At 42.9% G+C, this 21,805-nt stretch overlaps 1 protein-coding gene across 2 annotated transcripts in view; it reads right to left on the bottom strand.

Moving 5' to 3' along the window:
- Positions 1-21,805, bottom strand: part of Pde7a (phosphodiesterase 7A) — a 95,316-nt gene that overhangs the window by 20,553 nt on the left and 52,958 nt on the right. For both annotated transcript variants that reach the window (XR_005875240.1, XM_005066213.4), the window contains exons 2-4: positions 14,813-14,873; positions 12,306-12,389; positions 717-868 (exon numbers count right to left, since the gene is read on the bottom strand). Coding sequence is in view for 1 of the 2 variants with exons in the window: in XM_005066213.4 (XP_005066270.1) it covers positions 717-868; positions 12,306-12,389; positions 14,813-14,873 (297 nt within the window). In the remaining variant the exon portion in view is untranslated. The remainder of the gene's footprint in view (positions 1-716; positions 869-12,305; positions 12,390-14,812; positions 14,874-21,805) is intronic.

Below are 21,805 nucleotides of genomic sequence, written 5' to 3' on the forward strand. Positions count from 1 at the left end.
GACAAGGCCTCACTATGTAGCTCTGGCTGTCCTGGAACTCATATGTAGACCAGTGGGAACAACAGTTCCCACTGACTTCTCAAGCAGGGAAATGCTCTTTTCTTTAAACTTCAATGTCACTTCAAAGAAGATACTGCAGGATTGATCTACTTAAGTTCAGAAAATCTGTCTATAAAACTAAAGCAAAAAATAGTTCCAAATAAATTGAAATTCAAGATTATAAAAATCCCATTTAATAAAAAAACAAACCCATTTCACTTCAATCTTAAGAAATTTCCGGTGATGTCTGTAAGAGTGAAGTAAATATTTCTTACAAACACTGGCTTCAGTTACAACGTGGCTGATGGAAGCTTCTCCCCGTGATTTTGAACCATCGGGTGAACTCCGGTCCTTATGCTGGAGACCCCAGCTTCCTGTCTATAGCATGGAGGATGAACCAGGTCAGGCCATCTCTCCTACCCTTCCCAGTGTCAAACTCTGGCCAGCTCACAGGCGACTGTCCCGCTGATCCACTTGTTACTTACTGTTATAATAAATACAAACGCATCCACTACTTTTCTCAGAAATTTTTCTTGCTACATCTACTTATAAACAGTTTCAAATCTGAAAGGCTGGCTCCACTTAGACAGGAAAAAGGGATCTAGATTAGTACTTTTGGAAGGTAGCGCCAGTAACTTATCAAGCAGCTAGAGTCTTTTTGAAGAAGTTGTACAAACCTTTGCTTGTCCATTATAATCGTCATCTAGAATGTTGAGAGAACGAGAAACTGTGGTGCCCCGAAAAAAGCGTGAGGATCTGAGATAGCGCTGGAAGCTTAGCAGCCTCCTGATGTTCCTGGCGGAGACTGATGCTTCAATTTCAGGCTGAGCTGAAAGAAAGGGAGCAGTTGTGAGTACAGGCCAACCCTGCAGTGGCTGCCTTCGCGCCTCCTGAGTTCCAGGCAGTTCTTCAAGCACACAGCACGCAGCTCTCCTTTATGTGCTGTGCGTGGGTGCTGTGCCTGCATGCACACCGGGGTGCCCAGTGCTGGAGGAGGCTATGAGAGCACTGCTTTCCTGGCACCGCGGTTAAGGGCAGTTGCGAGCCATCACGTGTCACTAGTGTAACACAAGGCCTTGCTGGAGAATAAGACTTCTGTAAGCGAACTAAAGAAGTTTCTAGAACTGTCCTGGGAGAGTTTCTAAAATACAATCTAATAAATGGTTCGGGGACTGTAAATCAATAATAAAACACTCATCACTCCAACAGAGTTGGAAATGTGCATTTTCTACTTGCTCGATCACCCTCTTACCCCCCTGGATGTCACACGCGTGTGTGCACACACACTTACATGCACACACTCACACACACACACACATACTACATATCACACAATATACATACTACACACACCACACACATACACCTATCTCTGTCTCGCTCTGTCTATCTCTGACACACACACACACACACTGTCTCTATAGTGACTAGAATTGAAGTCTTTACATTGACAACTCTGATAGAGACATTTTCTGGGGCAATGAATAAGGGTTAAGTTGGGGAGGCTACAGTCAGCTTTTCTTGCAACCTAATTAAACCTAATGCCACTGAAGAGGGAGACTTCAGGCTGAATGAATAGTAGCATAAGGATTGTGTGAAAGAGGTGGCATTCAGGAATGGGAAAGGATCCAGCACCCTTCATTTGGATAATTACTAAAAAGCTCACCCTCTGGCCAAATTATACACAACTCCAACCCTGTTACCAATACTCAGATGAGCTCGTTCTGTAGCCCCAAGTGAGTCATCATTCATTCACAGCACAAGAGACAGCAGATTAGACTTAGCTTATTAAAGCTCAGTCGTCATCAAGCTTGGACTGCTGGCTTCCCAGGCTTGTTCTGGCTGTCATGGTTAGCCACACTCTGATACAGTTTAGAGAGCCACTGGTATAGGAAGTTAGTTCATGCCATTATCAGACATGATAAAAGCACCACTACCCCATGTTGTAGCCCCAAACAGACCAACCAGCACACCAAAGCTAACAAACATGGACACTGAACCAAAAAGTAAAGCGGAGGACAGCAGGTGATTTTTACAAAAATATGATGTGTTCCCCCCTCATCATGTTAGAACGTGCCGAGGAAACACAATCCCAGGAAGAGAAAAGGGCTATAGATGGGCTACAGTGAGCTCCTGACCCTCCAGCTGATACTTCTCTACTACCTACCCAAGCCACACCCAAAAGAACACAGCTATTAGATTAGAAATGCCCTTCACAGAGGCCCTTGGCTCCTGCAACGGACCACTGCTTTAGTCATCCACAAGGGGGCGCCCTGTATCCACTGGCTCTGCACACAAATCCAGACACATTTAGGAATTACTGTGAGAAATTACTGCTCAGTTCTTCATATTTATAGCTAAGTTTTAAGGTTTTAGCTCTAGTCTAGGTTCATACTATGTTGAACAAAGACTGAATAAAAATTCTGAATACTTTCTGTATTCTAACTTTCCCTTACTCCCCCCGCGAAAAAAAGTTATGTAAAAGCCACATCTAAAAGTCTGTTATTTGTTTCTTTTGTTTGTTTGTTTTTTGTTTTTATTTTTGAGGCAGGGTTTCTCCGAGGCTTTTGGAGGCTGTCCTGGAACTAGCTCTTGTAGACCAGGCTGGCCTCAAACTCACAGAGATCCGCCTGCCTCTGCCTCCCGAGTGTTGGGATTAAAGGCGTGTGCCACCAACGCCCGGCTTGTTATTTGTTTTTTAATGAGTAAATCACATTTATCCTACATCCATGGGACAAGTTGTTTAAGAAGAATTTTTAGAATTAGCATGTACGACCAGATGGGGAAACACTGCTCTAGGTTGCTCTGAGTGATGGTCTTTAGCTGCCTGGCTGAGAATGGAGGCAGGGTGGCAGGGTGGGGAAAGACAGGCTTAGAATAAGACTCGTCCGAGTCTGAATCCTGCTCTGTTGCTAGCTCTGTGACAGGAAGCAGGCTGTTTCAAGTCTCTAACTGGTCCTCAGTTCTTTATCAGTAAAACCGGCCGCTGAGGACTGATGGCAGAGACCAAATGAGAGAGCATGCAGAACGCCTACACAGTTCTGGAAAGAAGCAAGCACGCAGTCATTATAAAGTATAAATCATGCTATGTTAAAGTGATGGTTACAAACATGAGATACTTTAAACACACACTTGACACGTTCAATTTTTAGGACCAGATTTCTTTTTCATGGTTACGTATTTAGTACTGAGAACCACAGTGTATGCAAGCACTACAGAGCTAACTGCACATTTGCAAGACTTCAGAACAGTCTCGGGACTTTAAACTGAACACCCAGTATAAGCTTTAATATGAAGATAAAGTGAGCCCCTCACAGTCTCCAAAGAGATCAGCTCCAGTAAGAATTAAACACATCACCAGTATTATCCCCTCAAGCAATCCTTACAACCCAGCCTCACAGAGCTGATGTTCATTCTGATGATTCAATGATTAAATAAGAGATGCAGACTCTTTGAGACAAGATTGTTCTTGCTATGGATTAGGTATCTTCATGTCTCAGGCGGGAACATAAGTTATTTAATGTTCAGGCCTTAAACTTAAGTATGTACACATGAGATTCTTAATTCCCTATTCATGAGCTGGGAGAGAAGAGGAAGGAAACACAGAGCTTTAGTGCCTGCGTCCTTCAAAGAATGGTTCCAAAATTGCATCAGGGTGAATTTCAACTTCCCCAGTTCTGCAGAGTGCAGAAGATCAGCTACCACAACACTGATTAAGGTCCACTCCATATCAGTCATTCTAGTTTATGCAATGAAGTTATCAAAAATGTCTTCAATACTCACTTCTGCCAAGTCTGGAACAAAGCAATGAACACCAATGGTTCTTAAATGCAGGTGTCTGAGAACATTCTGGAAACTAGAGTGACATTTCCCAATCATCTACATGGTAGTGCTCATCTCCACGAGAACCAGGGGTAAGGGACTACTACTAATAGAGTAGGAACCCGGGCCACTGGCAGGAAAAAAGGACACAGTTTGCCTGTGTGTATTCGTGTGTGTGTGTGTGTGTGTATGTGTGTACAAGTGTGTGTGTGCATGCATGTGTGTATGCATGTGTGTGTATGTGTATGTGTACGCATGTCTGTGTATGCGTGCATGTATGTGCTGTCATGTGCCATACTTGAAGGAAGTTAGTCCTCTCCTACCACCACGTGGGTCCTGGGTATTGACAAGGACCTTTACCAATACACCAATCTTGCCAGCCTTGTTTCAGGTGACAGCTCTGTGGATTCAAGAAATGCTGTCTCTGAAAGAAGCAGGTGTGATTTCAAGACAAATATGTGGGAGTCAACTAATTTAATAGAATCTTTAGACAAAGTATGGGCTGGGTCTGTAACGGCACAGCTGCAAGTACAGGCTGGATGCTCATGTCTGAGTAAGAAACTAATGACAGAATGGAGAGACACCTTAGCAGACCAATCAGTCGTCAAAACAAACTAGCTAGTGAACAGGAGGTAGTGATGGGCAGTGGGAAAGTGAAGGGGAGAGCAAAGACAGACAGACGGACAGCTAGTGAGGAAAGTGCCAGTCAAACATCGGCCCTTAAGAGGTAGAGAGAACCAGCAGCTGCTAAATACAGGGATGCTCTCCGACAGCTGCTGTGCATGGAACCAGCCCAATTCACGCTGCAAAGCTCAAGGCACACACAGACACAGATGTTTCTCATGTCATGTAAGTATGAAGCAAACAGTCTAAGCCTGATACAGCCTTGTTATGATGACAGGAAACAACCCAAAGCCAATATACCTGAGGGATTATGGGGAAGAGCTTTGTATGTTTCCACAGGCAGTTGTAATAAAGACAATGTAAAAGGCTTGAATCAAACGGACAGCAGCAAGTAGCCTGAACATGGGTGAAGCGAATAAAGATTATCTTTGGGGGACTGTCAATAAAACCCTATCACTCTAATTGGAGGAGACACATAGCTCCAGTCAATTCAATGCAATCAAAATATTTTCAGTATCTATCATGAACCAGAGCTGCTGGAGAGGAGGAACAAACAAACAAACAAACAGACAACCTAAAGCTAAGAGCTTTGAGGATGCAATGCAAATACCCTGGTTCCCCTGCTGCCCCAGCACGGGTGAAGACAGGTACTTAAGGAAACTGAACGGAGTCTGAGAGAGTGGACAAAACACATTTGTATGGGCTGAAACACCACTGTGCGGCAAGAGAAAAGAAATGAAAATAACTGCATTTGTGTAGACGTGAAACAGTAAAGAAGCAACCCATGTGTTACATCTTCCAGACGCTGCAGAAGCCACATCTTCTGTCTGCTGACGTCAATGGGCTTTGGCAAATCCCAAGGAGAGAACAGTCAAGCTGACAACTTCCATTACGATTTAACGAGCATGCCAGAGTCTAAGTAGTACAGGATTGTAACAGTATTATTTGAGGTACTAGGAAACAAAACTAGGGCCTTGTGCATGCCAGCAATAGTTCTACTAAGGAGCTACATCCTCACCTATAATTCTTAAGGAACAAAGGAAAGGATGGCTGAATTTCAAGCAAACAAAGGGTTACCTATCTGGTATATGTGTGTGTACATGCTTCTCTGCCCGCCCCCGTGTGTGTGTGTGTGTGTGTGTGTGTGTGTGTGTGTGTGTGCGTGTGTGTGTGTGTGTGTGTGTGTGTGTGTGTGTGTGTGTGTGTGTGTGTGTGTGTGTAGGCCAGACATTGAGGCCAAATGCCATTCTCAGTGGCTCTCCACTTTTCTTGTTTTATGTTTGGTAGTGGTGATGTTAAACATAGGGCCTCACACATGTGAGGCACACACTACCATTACACTACAGCCCTAGCCCTTCCGACCCTATTTTTGAGATAGGGTCTCTTGCTGAACTTAGACATCACCCATTTACCCCAATGGCTGAGCCGCAAGCCCCAGGGTCATCTTGTCTCCACGTCCTTAGTTATAGGACCTGAGACTTGGCTCTCACACACTTTGCTCTTTACCAGGGTTACTAAGGATCCAAACTCAAGCTCATAGGGCGAGCACTGTACTGAGACATGTACTTGACACACAAACACAAACCAACATGGAATTCAATTATATTATCATGTCCAATTAATTTAAGAGACCAGCTATATACAGCCAATAGAACACGGGGAAAATAAAACCTCTGTAGGTTACTTGGGACTTCAGCTGCAGCCTACTGAAGTCAGAAGGAAACAAAAATCAGCTTTCTTCTTGGTATCTCTGGGTGGGGGGGGGGGTTGCTTGTTTGTTTTGTAAGCAGAAACCTGAAAACACCCGAAGAGGGGGACACTGTCACAATTATACAAGCGGGCTGAGGACAAGCCAGGAGGTCACGTTAGAGCCCGTTAGCCCAGCACTGATGCCGGCCGCACAGTCCCCTCCCTATACTCTCTTCCAATGTCAATAATGACTCCCTCATGAAAGATGCCTTTTCTTAAACTTATGCAAATACATATAATAGCTTTTGAGCTACAACAGGCAAGACAAAAGAAAAAGTTCATAAAGTGCAAAGACTGCTTCGGAAAACCTCTAGTGAGAGGTATCTGAGGGAGATTTTTAAATTTTGACATGACGTTACTAAAAGTTCAAATTTCTACCTAAAAATTCAGACTTCAGCCAGGAAAGCCGACCCCGACATCGGAGGAGCCAGGCTGGCCTTACTGCACAGACTCCAGCTTTCTGGCAAGCATGTCTTGGCAGAGAACTTCGGTCATGAAGATCACTCTGCTGAGTGGCCATGAGGAAAAAAAGACTTCAAAATGTCTCCAAATTTAAATTCTCCCAATTCTTTATAAATAACTGTAATTAAGTTAAAATGTAACTTAATTAGCAAATTCACAATCTGAATACAAGCCTATGACTTTATGTAAAGGTCTAGTTTCATTATATCACATTTTTATCTCTAAATGATTCAGTAGCACCATCACTTGGGGTATTAGTACCACAAGCCAGGCAAATGTGAATTCCTCTGCATGAACCTATACCTGATTATCCCTTTTGTGTACACTTCTAGCTGTGGTGGTGAAATATGACAGGAGAGATGCTGAGAGTTCTTCACGCCTATTACCGCACTGCGTCTGGAGCAACTGTAACTCCTCCGTGTGTCTTAGTTCACTGCCGAACTTTCTAAGTTGAAAGGACTTTGTTTAGTAAGGCTGATTATTTATTATAGTTAATAAGCTTCTGTGCTCAGCTGATTTTCTTTCCTCTATTGGGGACAGAGTGGAGGTGAGGCAGTGTCTCTTACAGCCCAGTGTATCCTTTTTCAGCATTTCCTGAAGCTGGCCTTGAACCCCTGAACTTTCTGCCTCTACCTCTCAATTGCTAATGGTGTATGCCATTAATTGATTTTCTTTTTTTTTCTACCTCAGGAAGATTTATTTTTGAGGCAGGGCCTTGCTATGTAACCTAGACTGGCCTCATTTATTTCCTCAGTTCTGGGATCATAGACATAAGCCACCATACCCAGCTAAAAAGTCTCTTTAGAGTAAAAAAGTGCTGGGTAGGAAGGCCTATGGCAAATCCTACTATGAAAGTAAGATTATGATAAGAGGTAAGTCAAGACACAAAAGCTCCTGGCAGGGAAAAGTGCTATCTACGTAAGATTAACATAGAGGTTCTTCTTTAAGACCACAGCGCCTCTAATCATTCCTCCAATGGTAGCTATCTGGCTTCAACTGGCTGCCAGGAGAATTAACCTGCAGAATGTGAAATCACACAGGGTTTATAGTGAGCCAAACACAGAAGAAAAGCTCAATGCTGCCATGTCTGGATGTCTCATTTCTAGGAAGATCTAATAAAGAAATATACTCAACACTGAAGAAAATATGTAATCTACGGATTAAAACTAGCCATGGCACCTGAAAAGCAATCAGCAGATGGAGGCCCAGCACAGAGAATATAAAATATACAGCCTAGTCCGGCTCCCAAGCTCTGCTAGCAGGCTGTGTCATCTTTAGCCTGCCAGTGATTCTTTGCTGTATCTTACCTTCTCCCTGTTGAGAAGACCTGATCCTGGGTGCTAAGCAGAGAACACGGAAGGCAGAACTCCTAACAGGGGAAGTTAGAAAAATCCCAGGAGAACTACAAGCTGGTAGTTAATGAAGGTTCAAGGAGGACAGAGGGGAGATAAGCATGACTGTAACTTAAGAACACAGAAACACATAGGACTTAATAATGGGCTAAATTTTACTAGAGAAGGGAAAAACCAGACAAGAATTTTGCAGCAGGGAAACTAAAAGAGTTAGGACAAAAGCAAGGAGGTGCACAGAAAAATGGGCTGAGTCGCAGAAAGAAAATTCTAGCTGTGATGACTGCAATACACCTACATGCAGAACTTAAGTAATCCAGTTAACTTTATTTCAGCATGCGTGTTTTTGTGTCATTGCAAAAGTAGTATTATTTTAAACTATACATGTATGAGAAAAGTATTACCATCTTTGAACAGGTTTGAGTATCCCTGAAGGTTCAAACCTACACTGCAAAGTCAATTACGGGCAGGTGCCTTTACCAAGTCCAAGATCCCAGGAAGAGAAGGAGCAGGCAGCCATGTGTGTGAGTAGGACGGCACTTCACAAGGAGCAGACATGGAGAACAATTTTGCCTCCACAGAAATAAGCCAGGTATTTCCACCTTGCATGAAGAGACGACACACTCTACAAGGAAGTGCCCTGGACAGTCATGGCTAGCCCTGAAGGCTGTGGAAGTTAAGGCTTGGTGGAACATACAGGCAGGCCTAGGGTTTTACACTTCACACATCATCCAACCTGGCAAACCGTAACTCCTGTAAGCTCATCTGCACCAGCAGCTCATTCAATCTTCTTCGCTCAGTTTTAGATTTTGTGTTAATTCTTCCTGGCTCCTAGTGATATAGGACTTTCCTACTATTCCCTTCCCCGCCAAACTTTACCATTTTGTCACCTATCTGAAACTTCCAACATCATTTATAGAAATCTTATTTCCCAAATCCTCTCTTTTTATTAAATTTAGTGAAACTCTGGGGGTGTATGAGAGAGAAGACCCCTAAGCCAATGCATCAGAGACAGATGTCTCCAAAGGTCTGCAGATTGGAGGATTTCACAGCAGATTCCTCAAAGATTTTAAACAGCCGATAGTTTTAAAGCTGTTCAAACTTCAGACCATAAAAATGGAACCAAGCAAAGTAATTTTATAAAGCAAAAAGAAAGAAAAACCTTTTTAAAAGCAAATGCAACATTCTTACTGGAGTGTCAGTCAATAATAAAATCTTTTAGTGCCACCAACAAACAAGAATGTCCTCAGAAGCACCTGAAGCACCCTTCAACTTCTGTCAACTTCTCAGAGTTCTGGAAGAAGTGCTCAGAAAGGTGGGAGACCGTGTCTGCTGGAGAAAGGGGAAATCTGAAGACATGGCAAAGGCTGACAAGGCTGTCATGAGAGAGAAATGAAAACCTACGTCCCCCACAAAGGGGAGACCAGAAAGAAGTCCAAGGACCCCAATGCACCCAAGAGGCCTCCTTCAGTGGTCTTCTTGTTCTGTTCTGAGTATTACCCAAAAATCAAAGGAGAACGCCCTGGCTTGTCCACTGGTGATGCTGCAGAGAAACTGGAGAGATGTGGGACAGCCCTGCCGCAGACCACAAGCTGTCCTACAGAAGGAAGGCTGCCACGTGGAAGGAGAAGCACGGAGAGGACACTGCTGCTTACAGAGCTAAAGGAAAACCCGATGCAGCGGAAACGGGGGTGGTCAAGGCAGAAAAGACCAAGGAAAAGAAGGAAGAGGAAGATGAGGAGGAGGAAGAAAAGGATGAAGATGAAGAAGATGATGAATAAGTTGGTTCTAGCACAGGTTTTTGTTGGTTTTTTTTTGTTTGTTTTATAAAGCATTTAGCCCCCCTGTAGACAACTCACTCCTTTTGAAGAAAAAAACTGGAATGTCAGGATGTGTAAGATTTGCTTTTAAACTGTACAGTGTCTTTTTTTGTACAGTTAACACACTACCGAATGTGTCTTTAGATACCCCGTCCTGGTGGTATTTTCGATAGCCACTAACCTTGCCTGGTACAGTCTGGGGTTGTAAATTGGCATGGAAGCTTAAAGCAGGATCTTGCTGGTAAACAGTACAAATTAGTTATATATGGGGATGGCAGGTTTTTTGTTTTTGTTTTTGTTTTTTTTTTGAGGGGGGTTCATCTTCAGTTGTCTCTGAGGCAACTCATATGAAGATAATTGTTCTGTTAACTGAATACCAATCTGTAATTGCAAAAAAAAATGCAGCTGTTTTGTTGACATTCTGAATGCTCCTAAGTAAATGTATTTCTTTTTATTAAAAAAAAGAAGAAGAAAAGCAAGTGCAGGCAATAACTCAACAGAAGGCTGTTTTCTGCTGAAACTGGTTACACTGCTCAGTTCTGGGAAGGAGCAGGGAAGCCCAGTCCTATAGACACTTTTCCTTGTAGATCTCTTTACACTGACTACCCGTAACTTTTTTCTCTACTCTTATTAATGTAATAAATCACACTGACTTCCTTCAGTGCTTAAAGCAATCTCACTGAGAGTTCTACCAGTCTTCCAATACATTACATATTAACCTGACATGCTCTTTGGAACGCTTTGTCTTACACGGGCGTGATTTGGCTGTAACTGTTCTTTCATACCCATGCAGGTGGTACCAAGACTGTGCTGGCCTTGAGAATAAATGCAAGTGTATCCCGTTTCCTCTGCTTTGACTTACTTTTCCTAGCACTTCACACGCAGGCCTTTCTTTTCTCTGAGCTTCTTGGTTCCTTTGCTCAGTAGATCCCTGCCTCACAGCTCCTCCTGTCATTCTCTTGTCTGAACAGCCCTGCTACCCCAGCCTCAGGATGCCCAGAAGCCAAGGGGGCTGGCTGCCTTGGGCAAGTGCCCCCCACACAGCTGCTGCTCCGGGTGGAGAGGGCAGACACAAAGGAAGTCCAAAGGTTTCGACACGGGCAAACTGGCACTTGCCCCCTTGCCTCTCTTACTACTTTTGCCATTTTCTCTTGACCTTGGTTTTCACAGTTACATTACGAATCACCTGAGCATGCTTTTGTTTCGATGTCACTCTGCTTTAGGCTTAAAGTACTTTCTGACCTGCATTTTAATGGGTGGCAGGTGGCTGTTCTATGACAAGTAGTTTTGAGTCATTTGTGACTGTAGGAAGAAGCGATCCTGCAAGGCAGCCCCAGTGTAACTCTTACTGGGTGTACAAGACTGAAAAGCACTAACTCTTTCAGACTGCAACCACCTTCGCATAAGCAGTGCCTGAGACATTTCAAAGTTTGGATTCATTCCTAACCTGACGAAGTGCCCTGGGGTTTCACTTAAACACAGCTGCATTACCAGCTGCTCCCTCACCCCTTGCTAGCCCGGCAGGCTGTAAAGACCCGTTTCTGCTTCTTTGACAGTAAGTGTCCAGTAGGAGCCCTGATCACCTTCTTATCCCCTTCTCAGAATCAGCACATGAGCCTCCAGGGAGAGGTGACTCACAATGCCAGGCTCACCTCTCCACCTCATGTATGATCTGAGTTATTCAGGATGTCTCTGATGTTCTGTCAAGTTTGCCTTCATTTTTCAGAGTGTTAATTTATGTTACCAAACATTTACCAAAAGCCGAACAAGTCCAAAACTAGATTTAACACATTCAGTGTTAAGAGCTGTATCGCTTGTTTTCTATTCCCCTTTCTCTCCATCATGATCTACACACACAATGTTTGTTTTTAAAATGTTATTCTATCAGTATTTTTAAATAAGACAAAAAGATGACACTTCATTCAACTTCTGAAATATTATCACAAAATGTTATTTGCATAAAATATGTTGATGTTGCCTCACAAAATATAGGAAACTAGTAACAAAGACACCTAAAACCTACGTAAGCTGGAAATGCGGCTCAGTTGGTGGAGTACTTGTTGGCATGCACGAGGCCTTAGGTCTGATCTCCAGCACCTCAAAGACCAGTAGCTCACATCTATAATCTAACACTTAAGAGGGAGGTAGAGACAGAAAGATCACAAGTTCAAGGCCAGTCTGGGCTACACAGTGAGTACGAGGCTAGCCTGGATTACATGAGACACTGATTCAAAACACAAAGTTCTAATCATTACCCTCATCTAATTATCTCTACTTGTCAACGTTATTTAAAAATACAGTATAATTTATGGACTTATGTTTTTAAAACCTCCGAATACAATATAGCATTTTCTTCTCCCCCTGTATTCTTTCTCCATGAGAAAATTAAATGCTATGCAGACCAAAATTTTAGTTTTGAGAACATGAGAGAAATACGTACAGTGAAAGACACGGAAGTCAATATATGGATGCGAACCTCTTCTTTCTGGTTCAAATCCTGCTCGGCTCCTTACGCGTACATCTCCTGGACAGAGTCAAGAACAAATGTAAGTTTAGAAAGCTGTTTCCCATGTGCAAACAGGTCCATGTGGGATCCGACTCCCTGGTATGGCCTCCCCTGTGGGGAAGGTGACCTACCGGTCAGTTCAGTAACATAAGTGAAAATGTTACAACAAAACCCACGACTGTATGCTAAAAACCAAACCAAGCAAAATAAACTGAACGAGTGATTAAGATCTGACTTATTTGGAGGAGGTAATACAATTTCGGTATTGGGTTGTAAGGCTGGGCTAGGAAACTTCTAAAAATGTCATTCCTTAATCATTATTTATTTTAAAGGTCACTTTATTACTCTGATGGGGTTGAACCAGTAACCATAAAAATCCAGTGGGAAACAAGATGTGTTTCACAGAAGAAAATCCTAGAACAAAAGAAGCAGGCATCCACCACGCCTGCTCTGCTTATCCCGGAACACTGGCTGACCACAGAGAGGATGGACACAGGAAAATGATTACTCTCACGAAGCCTGCAATTCCAGTGCGTGAGCTCCCCATTGGACTGTGTGCATTTAGAAATCTCTCTTCTCGCCCAAGGTTTTAGCAAGTTCTGAAACTTTTGTTTTTATCTGTTTGATGTTGTTCTTACATAAACACACATGATTTTCAGATAATTTAGCAACCAATTACCAGGTTCTCTTTATATCATAGGCATTGTTAAATTCTGCAATCGAACCTAAGTAAGAAGAACCTCAGTTCCCATTCTGTGAATGTGGAAATTGGGCTTTGGTGGATCAAATTGTATTTCCATGCCTCGAGTTGGTACAAATGACAAGCAATACTTAAACCCATGGTTCCAAAAGCAGCCCTTTCCTGTTAATGCTGTTGCAGCGACCAAATTCATAACAGAGGAGAGCCTTGAAAGAGTTCCAGCCCCCCGCTGTGCTCCTCAAACTCTGACTTCCTTAAAGGATCTCCCTTCATCAACGGTGACTCCATCTTTATCTGCCAAGGCCTCTTTTAGGCAGTGACTCCTTGGTATGACAAAGGTTTGCTGAGTACCTGTCAGACCCAGCACACACCAGGGCACAAAGTTTCCTTTCCAAGGGATGGTCAAACAGACAAATATACAACTCCTGTCTGTGGAGGAGGATAGAAGCTATAAATTAACGGGACGGAGGAATGGGATAGTGTCATACAGGGAGTCCTCACTGAAGAGGACTGAACAGGTCTAAACGGGGACCTGTGGCAAGTGAGCCAGGGAACCATAAGGCTATCAGAGGTTTCCAAGCACAAGGAAGAGCGAGCATGACCAGCCTGCACCACGAACACACGTGGCACGTGCACAGGCAAGTAAAAAGGCCAGCATGGCAGGGGTGCTGGGAAAGGGAAAGTGGGGTCAAAGAGGCATCAGGCTGGACCACACTGGACACTGGGACCTAGCATGCCAGCTCTGGCTGTTACTCTAAGGTTCAAAGTCTTCAGAGTACTCTGAACCCACAGTTAGATGACTTTATTCATGGATGAGAAAGGTTCACCTTGGCTGTGCAGACCGCAGTTCAGGAAGACCAAATGAGGAACAAGTACAGGAAACAAGGCGATAGCCATGGTTTAGATTGTGTGGTAACGCGCTCAGGATGCTGCGGTGCTAGCTTTTGTGAAGGTACCCACAAACAGGATTTGCAAATGAGCTAAACATAGAGTATGTAAGAAACAGGAGTCAAGATCAACTGCATTTCAGGAGAATGAGGTTATATCTATCTATTGAGACAGCAAGACTACAGATGTGGAGAACAAATCCAAATCTGCCCAGCCCTGTTAAAAGTTTGAGGTATCCATCATATACCCACCAGGCTACACAGACATAGAGTAAACACGTCTACAGCTTTGTTGTAAGTATAAAAGAACCACTAACAATTTTTTAAGAGACAGGGGAAGAGGAAATGAGGAGCAAAACGCCTGCTGTAGTAGAACAGAATGGAAGATGGTAAGGCACACATGACCCAAAGAAAAGCAAAGAGGAAAGAGGAAGAGTAACAACAGGATACATTTGGGCTTTTATAAAGAGTTAGTGGAGGGAGCAGAGGAGAGACCACAGGCAGATGAACTGCAGCCAAAGGAGGAAATCTAAACCCAGGGGAAAGCCGGGAGCAGCACTCACATACGAGCATGCTCTTCTTCAGTGAGCGGCTCTAGAAACCCATTTTCCACAAAGAATGCTCTAAAACAGTTAAAAGCGGTACACTAAAGGTAATGTCCTATTAGACCAGAAGTATAAATTGTCTTTTAACTGTAAAATGCCTTTTTCCTCATCACATTCAGTACTAGTTTTCAGATACTAAACTTCAATTTCTGCTACAAAAAGAGATGAATAGGCTACTTAATGAAAGATATCTCATCCCAAATAATAAGACTACAAAATTAACTGCTAGTGATATAAAATTGTGCTTACCTAGCATACGAATATATAACGCAGTCTGATCAGAACTGTCATAGGAAATAGCCCCACGTCTCTAAAAAAAAAAGCATACGTGTTAGCACATAATAATGAAATATGATCTAAATTTCATTCAGTAAGCATGCATTTATTATCTATCACATACTATTTACAAAGCATTGTGCAAAAAAGATTGAGTATACAAGATCTGTGCTGGAAATCTCTGGCGCGGGAGGGAGGACAGACAGAGTACAGCAGGCCTAAGAACCACTATAAGAAAGGGCGATAAGAGCAACTTGAGACCGACACACAGTTGATTTCTTTTGGGGATGTGGGATGCTAAGGATGGAGCCCAGAGACTTTGGCTAGGAAAGCAACTCTGCCACTGAGCTGTATCCACAGTTCTGTAGAAGTTGGTTTCTTAAAACAAAACAAAACAAACAAATCACGAGCTACCAAGGGAGAGAGAGGGGAAAGGGCAATCTGTGGCGTTCCAGGTGAATATCCAAGCCCCAGGTCTTCATTTATCAGGAGAGTGAATATTTCAGGACCCACTCACAAGTCCTCCAATGGCTCCCCACTGCCGTGGAAATGAGTTCCAAGCCCACGTTCTGGGTGCACGGCCTCCATGATCTGCTCTCCATGCTCTTGTCTCATCACAACCCTCCCCACTCTGACGCAGCCACGCTGTCCTTACTTTCCTCACCATCCCAGTGGCTGCCCTCACAGTTGTTTCCCCTGCTGGCCTGCAAGCTCTGCCATTCCTATGATTCTGATCTCTTAGGCCCGGTGAACATTCTTGGGCATACCCTGGCGACAAAAGCTGCAGCCATATGAGAACCGTGCTCTCCAGCAGTGCCCCCAGAGCACTGGCCTCACTGCCTTTAAAGCAACACATTTTATTGACCACTTAAAAAAATTAACACACAAGCAAAGCCAACAACACAACAGCTGGTCATGGTGGCACACACCATCAATCCCAGCACTCAGGAATCAGAGGAGCTCAACTTCCAAGCAGCATTTGGCTACTGCTTCCTATTTGCTATGTATTAAAATAGAAATTCCGCAGGAGCTGGAACCTTATCTGTATCATTCACCACAGCATCCTGTCCTCTAAAATAGACACTATTTTATCACTATCACTTAGCAAACAAACAATAATAAACACTTTATCAACAAATGCACTTGTTGCAAATAACACTTATGAACTGAGGAATAAAAGAACATCTACTGACAGAATTGATACAAATGAATACACTTCAAAATGTGAACATAAAACTGGCAAACCTCCGATGAGCAGTTAAGCTCTGTGGCAGCAAACACCTAAATCATTGCTGGTTGCCCAGATCCAGACCAAATCCAACATTCTGGCACACCAAAAACCGAGGAGCTGGTGAGATGGCTCAGCAGGTAAAGGTGCTTGCTGCCGGCCTGAGCTCAATCCCTAGACTCAAACCATGGGAAGAGAGCATGATTCCTGCAAGTTGTCCTCTGCCTCCTACAGGCATGCTGTGGCATGTGAGTGCATGCATGTGTGAGTGAGCACACACACGCACGCATGCACGCAAACCCCATAATATTTGGGGAGTGGTTTTTGCATACCAATTCTTTATAATCAATTAAAGTAAACCTTTTTATAATTATTTTTAACCTCCCGGAGATATATAGATACATACATGTTAAGTGCCTTTAAATCTCAGCCAGTTTGGTGAACTTTGATCACACGACTTCGCTGTACACTTCTTTGTGTGTGTCTGCGTGTCTATCCCACCCCTGGCTGTCTCCTCAGGTCTTTGTAGCATCATGTCTCTATACAGCACCCCATGACACTGGCTCCAATTACTACTGCCTTTAAAGGAACTAATGTTATTGACTGCTTTAAAAACACAGCCAGGCATGGTGGAATACACCTTTAATCCCAGCACTCAGGAGGTGGATCTCAGTGAGTTCAGGCTAGCTTGGTCTACAGAGCAAGTTCTGGGACAGCCAGCACTTCATAGTGAGACCCTGTCTCAACAGTTTTGTTTTTTTTTTAGTGTATTGTGATTGAGGGATTGGGGGATGGAGGGAGGGAAGAGGGGAGGGAGGAAGGGAGGGAGAGAGAGGGAGGGAAGGAGAGAGAGGGAGGGGGAGGGAGAAAGACGGAGACAGAGAGAGAGAGAGAGAGAGAGAGAGAGAGAGAGAGAGAGAGAGAGAGAGAGAGAGAGAGAGAGAGAGAGAGAGAGAGACTGTGTAGAGGGTGGAGGTCATCTCCAGTGCCTATACTTCAGGCACCCTCTACCTTGTTTTGTGGAATAGTCTCTCACTTGGCCTAGAACTCACCAAGTAGGCTAGACGGACTGGCCAGAGAACCCCTGGGATCTGTGTGTCTGACTCCTCGGGGCTGGAATTACAAGTGTGCACCAACAAGCCTGGAACTCATGCGGTTCTGAGTACTCCACAGGTAGGTCCTCAGGCTTGACCACAACCACTGTACCAGATGGGTTCTCAACTCTGCCCCAAGTTATATTCCTAATGCTTACTTATCATTTCAGGAAAAACGAAACCGGCTAAAACCTTGCATGACTTAAATCTTTTTTTTGAAAGTCCATGAACTGTAGAACAAACCTTTCAACCATAATTAAATTCTACCACTACTCACTGTCTCCAAGGATACTGAGGGACAGTGGTAGAATGAACTTTTTAATGCAGAACTTTGTGCCTTTTAAATTTTACAGCGTGTACAGTAATTACATTTCACAAAGTAAATAAAATGTGAAAATTATCTAAAATAACCTACAAAGAAAATATGATGGCAAATAGCAAGGAACTAATGCATACAGAATGCACCCCTGACCCCGCCGCAACAGTGTCGAAACAGCTGCTGCTCCACAGCAAGTCAGCCATTCTAGAGCAAAAAGCCACCGCTATCGCCTGATGCTAAGACACCACTCAGCTGGGATTACTGTCACCTCCACACACTCAGTTCACTAGGTTACTGGCCTACTGGCAGGCTAAGGGTAAGCCAAACACCCTGGAAAGAGTGTATGAGGCAATAGTATTTCTATTGGCTAAAACCTATTAATGAAACCACAGACATCAATATATAATAACTAGTCACAGTCATACCTATTAATCTGGTAGTGTCAATAACAACTTGGTGAGACAGTCAGTTGAAACGAAAATTGAAATGCTATTCTCTACAAGTTCTCTACTAGGAGTGTTAGACATTGTTATCATTTCTACTGTACGGTGCATATCTAGCAAACAGACACTTTTTTAAAAAATAAATTTTTATTTAAATTAAAAACAATATTATTTTATAAATATATACCAATCCCAGTGCCCTCTCCCTCCCATCCTCCCACACCCCCACCCACTCTCCTGGAAGGGTGAGGCCTCCCATGGGGTACCATCAAAGTCTGTGACATCTTTTGAGGCAGGACCTAGGTCTTCCCCTGTGTGTCTAGGTTGACAGAGTACCCCTCCATAGGGAATGGGCTACCAAAGTCCATTCATGCACTAGGGATAAATTCTGGTTCCACTGCCAGAGGCCCCATAGACTGCCCAGGCCTCCTAGCTGACACCCACGCTCAGGAGGCCTGGTTCAGTCCTATGCTGGTTCCCCAGTTGACAGACTGGGGTCCGTGAGCTTCCGCTTGCTCAGGTCAGCTGCCGAACAGCCACTTTTAAAGACAAAAGTCTCCCTGATTGCATTACATAAAGAGCAGCTGAAGACACATGTCAGCCCTGCAGGAAAACATGTTAATGCTATGTAACAAACACAATCTGGTGTGCCATTCACCCACGCACACTAACTGTACAGTAAGGTAAATATTTCAGACTCATGTATGGGGCACTAGACATTACTAAGTTGGGCAAAAAGGGCAACTTTTAATGTATCTCAATTAAATATACAATTTGTATTTAAGGTTCATCTATAAATACTTAGCCTAAGCACTATTCTGAATCCCAAGATACAGCACCTACTAAATAAATCCAAATAAAACTATTTTTAAATAAGTTTTACTTCATTTGCATTGGTATTTTGTCTGCATGTATATCTGTGTGAGGGTCAGATCTCGGGGTTACATACAAGTGTGAGCTGCCATAGGGGTGCTGGGAATTGAACCTGGGTCCTTTGGAAGAGTAGTCAGTGCTCTTAACCACTGAGCCATTTCTCCAGGCCTAAAGCAATGTTTTTTAAATGGGCTTTTAAAATAAGTATTTGAACCCACCAATGAATACAAATCACATAACAACTTCCTCAAAAATTACATTTAAAACGAATACCATCAAGTTCCTTCTGTAAGCAATCTAGGTAATCTAAAGTAACTCACTTTGGGGAATGAGTTACACTATATATACACTATGAATTAAAATAAAATTTTATTCCACTAAGAGTGTCACTTTCAAAAATGTGCATTAAACACTAAGACATTTACAAGTTTAATAAATGTTTCTTAAATAGATAATTAAGACTTAAAGCCACATACTGGTCAAACTGTAGTTTTAATAAAAATAGTAAAACAAGTTTCATCTAAATCCTGTGTCCATATCAGCCCTGAAGCCCTCTGGGCCACTGCCCACATTCCCATTGCACCTCTCCAGCAAATGGAAATAGCCAAGGCTCTGACTCGTGACTCTTCTAATTTAGCCATCCTGGGAACAGCTTGTAAAGCACACTAGTATAGGTCAAAACATGGGCGAGGCTGAGCTAATCAGCAACTGACAGCCGCAGCATAAACAAGTTAAACCATAGGCTGGGAACAACCATGACACTCTGAGAGCCTGGCTGAGAAGCCCGTGTGCCCTGGAACCCAGTGAATCATTCTTCCATAAAGACTTCATTGGAGGGAAACGATAAAAGGTGTAGAAGTTGTTCCCAATATTAGTTAATACATAACTTTTAAAGACAGACATGATAAAAGCAACAACAATGGTCTAGGTGTTTTCAGACAAAATCTCACTTAGCCCACACAAGAATTCTGTACGGTAGCCTTTATGCCCTCTTTGCAGTTTGGTAAGCAGAGTTAATGGATTTAAACACAACAGCTCTAAATAAAGTTTCCGGGAACAACACTGGAAAATTACAGCATATATGCAACAGACAAAACACGACCAAAGTTCCAAAACCATTTGCCCCAATACAGCAAAACAAGTTTTTAGACTACGTGTCTTGCAATATGTACTAGAGAGGCAAGCTCTTGTTTGATTGCCTAAACTATTCAAATACTGCCTCCATCTTTCTAGTCTTCCAGCCGATTTTTTCCAAAAACTAGGCATCAGCATTTTTTTAAAAATTAAATTCTAGTGGTCATTGAAAAATCTGGGGCTCGGAACAATCTACAACTAAGCTAATACGTTATTAACACTAACTTGACCTTCATCCCACAACTTGGCAAGCCAAGCCCTTAAAAAGAAGCAAAAAGCTGTCAGCAAAACACAATAATCCTTAATTTTTTAAACACAAGTAGTTTTAGGAGTATATTGAATTTCTTGAAGAAATTTCTTTAATTAAGTGCACTGACAAGAGAGAATCACTTCAAATAAAAGACAAGTATGTTTAAAAGCTGCGCTTCAATACAAACAAACAGCAGGGTTATAACGTTGCTTGAAAAATAACATTAACTTTATAGGCACTTTGTGTTGCTTAGAAACAAAGGCTGCCTTGTGGATTTAAAACTAATATTTGAAACCTTCTTAATACATAAAGAAAAGAAGCTACATGGTGGACGAAACATGTAACTGTTTCTATGAAAATGTAGAAAGTAATTCCAAACAGTGTCAACTTAAGTGTTTGTACTTTAGCTTTAGACTCTGGTTCAGGTGGCAAACTGGCTAGCTCTCAATATTTCCCAACTGAATCCAACTTCAAAACAACAGATCACAATTATATATTTGTGGATGTATTTTAGCTAAGGCCCAAGACTTAAGAGAGACCACATGACAGGGTGGATTTGGGCTTAGAGCAGCTTGCCACTGTTTAAAATATCCTCAATGATTATGCTCTACATATAAGCAACAGTCAATCACTTGTCTCAAAAAGGAAATATTTAAAATATGTATCCTCAAAAGCCTGGCTTGTTTGATTCTATACTCTTCAAAGTCACATTTCTTTGAAGGAAGGGCACTGGGAAAGCTACTTTGCTTCTAAAGAATGACAGCGTAAAAAGCCTGTAAGAGCATTAAGTGAGGTCAGGAAGAAAAAAACCAAAACCTCACAAATAGCAATTCTAAGCCTTTTCAATGACAGAATCAGCTCTTTGAAATCAGAAAGATTAAAATCAAGACAAAAAAGTAGATACTTCACGCCTATGAGATATGCAAATTAATGTCACAACCGTAAGAGCAGAGATGCCCTACCTTAGAGGTGATCCACTTGATCAGAGCCAAAGCTAGACACCAGATCAACGTGATTCCCATTGGATCAACCAAAAGCCCAGAACATACTCTCTCCCTGCACCCAGCGAGCAATGGCACAGAAGACTAGTGCCTAAGGAGTCTGATGAGTAACAGCTGTCCCAAGGCAGGAGCGAGGGGACACTGTCTGCCTTGAACCTTAAGCAGCTGCCTGCGGACAGTGATCACCTGACTGCTCTGAGAATGCACTGCCTGGCCAGCCTTTCTGCGTGGCGCATGCTCAACGCCACAGCCCCACAGTTGGGGTAGAGCACAGGAGATAATGCTGGGAGACAGGGAAAATCTAGCTGGTGCAACAATCCCACAGAAGGTCTCAGGCTAGCCCAAACTTGTCTTTAACCATTCTACAGAGTATTTTGAAACAATTTTCAAAAATGCTTGGCAAGGCTAAATAAAACTTTCCTCGTTCTTTCCATGCAGGCCAGTTCTGCAGGCATAATGCCATCACATTTGAAAATATTAGTGCATGTTGCACTTTACCTCTGGGTATTGGATCTCTTCAAACTTTTATATCCTTTCACGCTGGGATTACTTTATGACAACAGTGGCTGTTGTAAATGAGATCTGTACTCCTTAACCTAACACTTCACTCCTTTTGGATTTACT

Source organism: Mesocricetus auratus, unplaced genomic scaffold, assembly GCF_017639785.1.
Source record: "Mesocricetus auratus isolate SY011 unplaced genomic scaffold, BCM_Maur_2.0 Super-Scaffold_6730, whole genome shotgun sequence".
NCBI classification, from domain to species: Eukaryota; Metazoa; Chordata; class Mammalia; order Rodentia; family Cricetidae; genus Mesocricetus; species Mesocricetus auratus.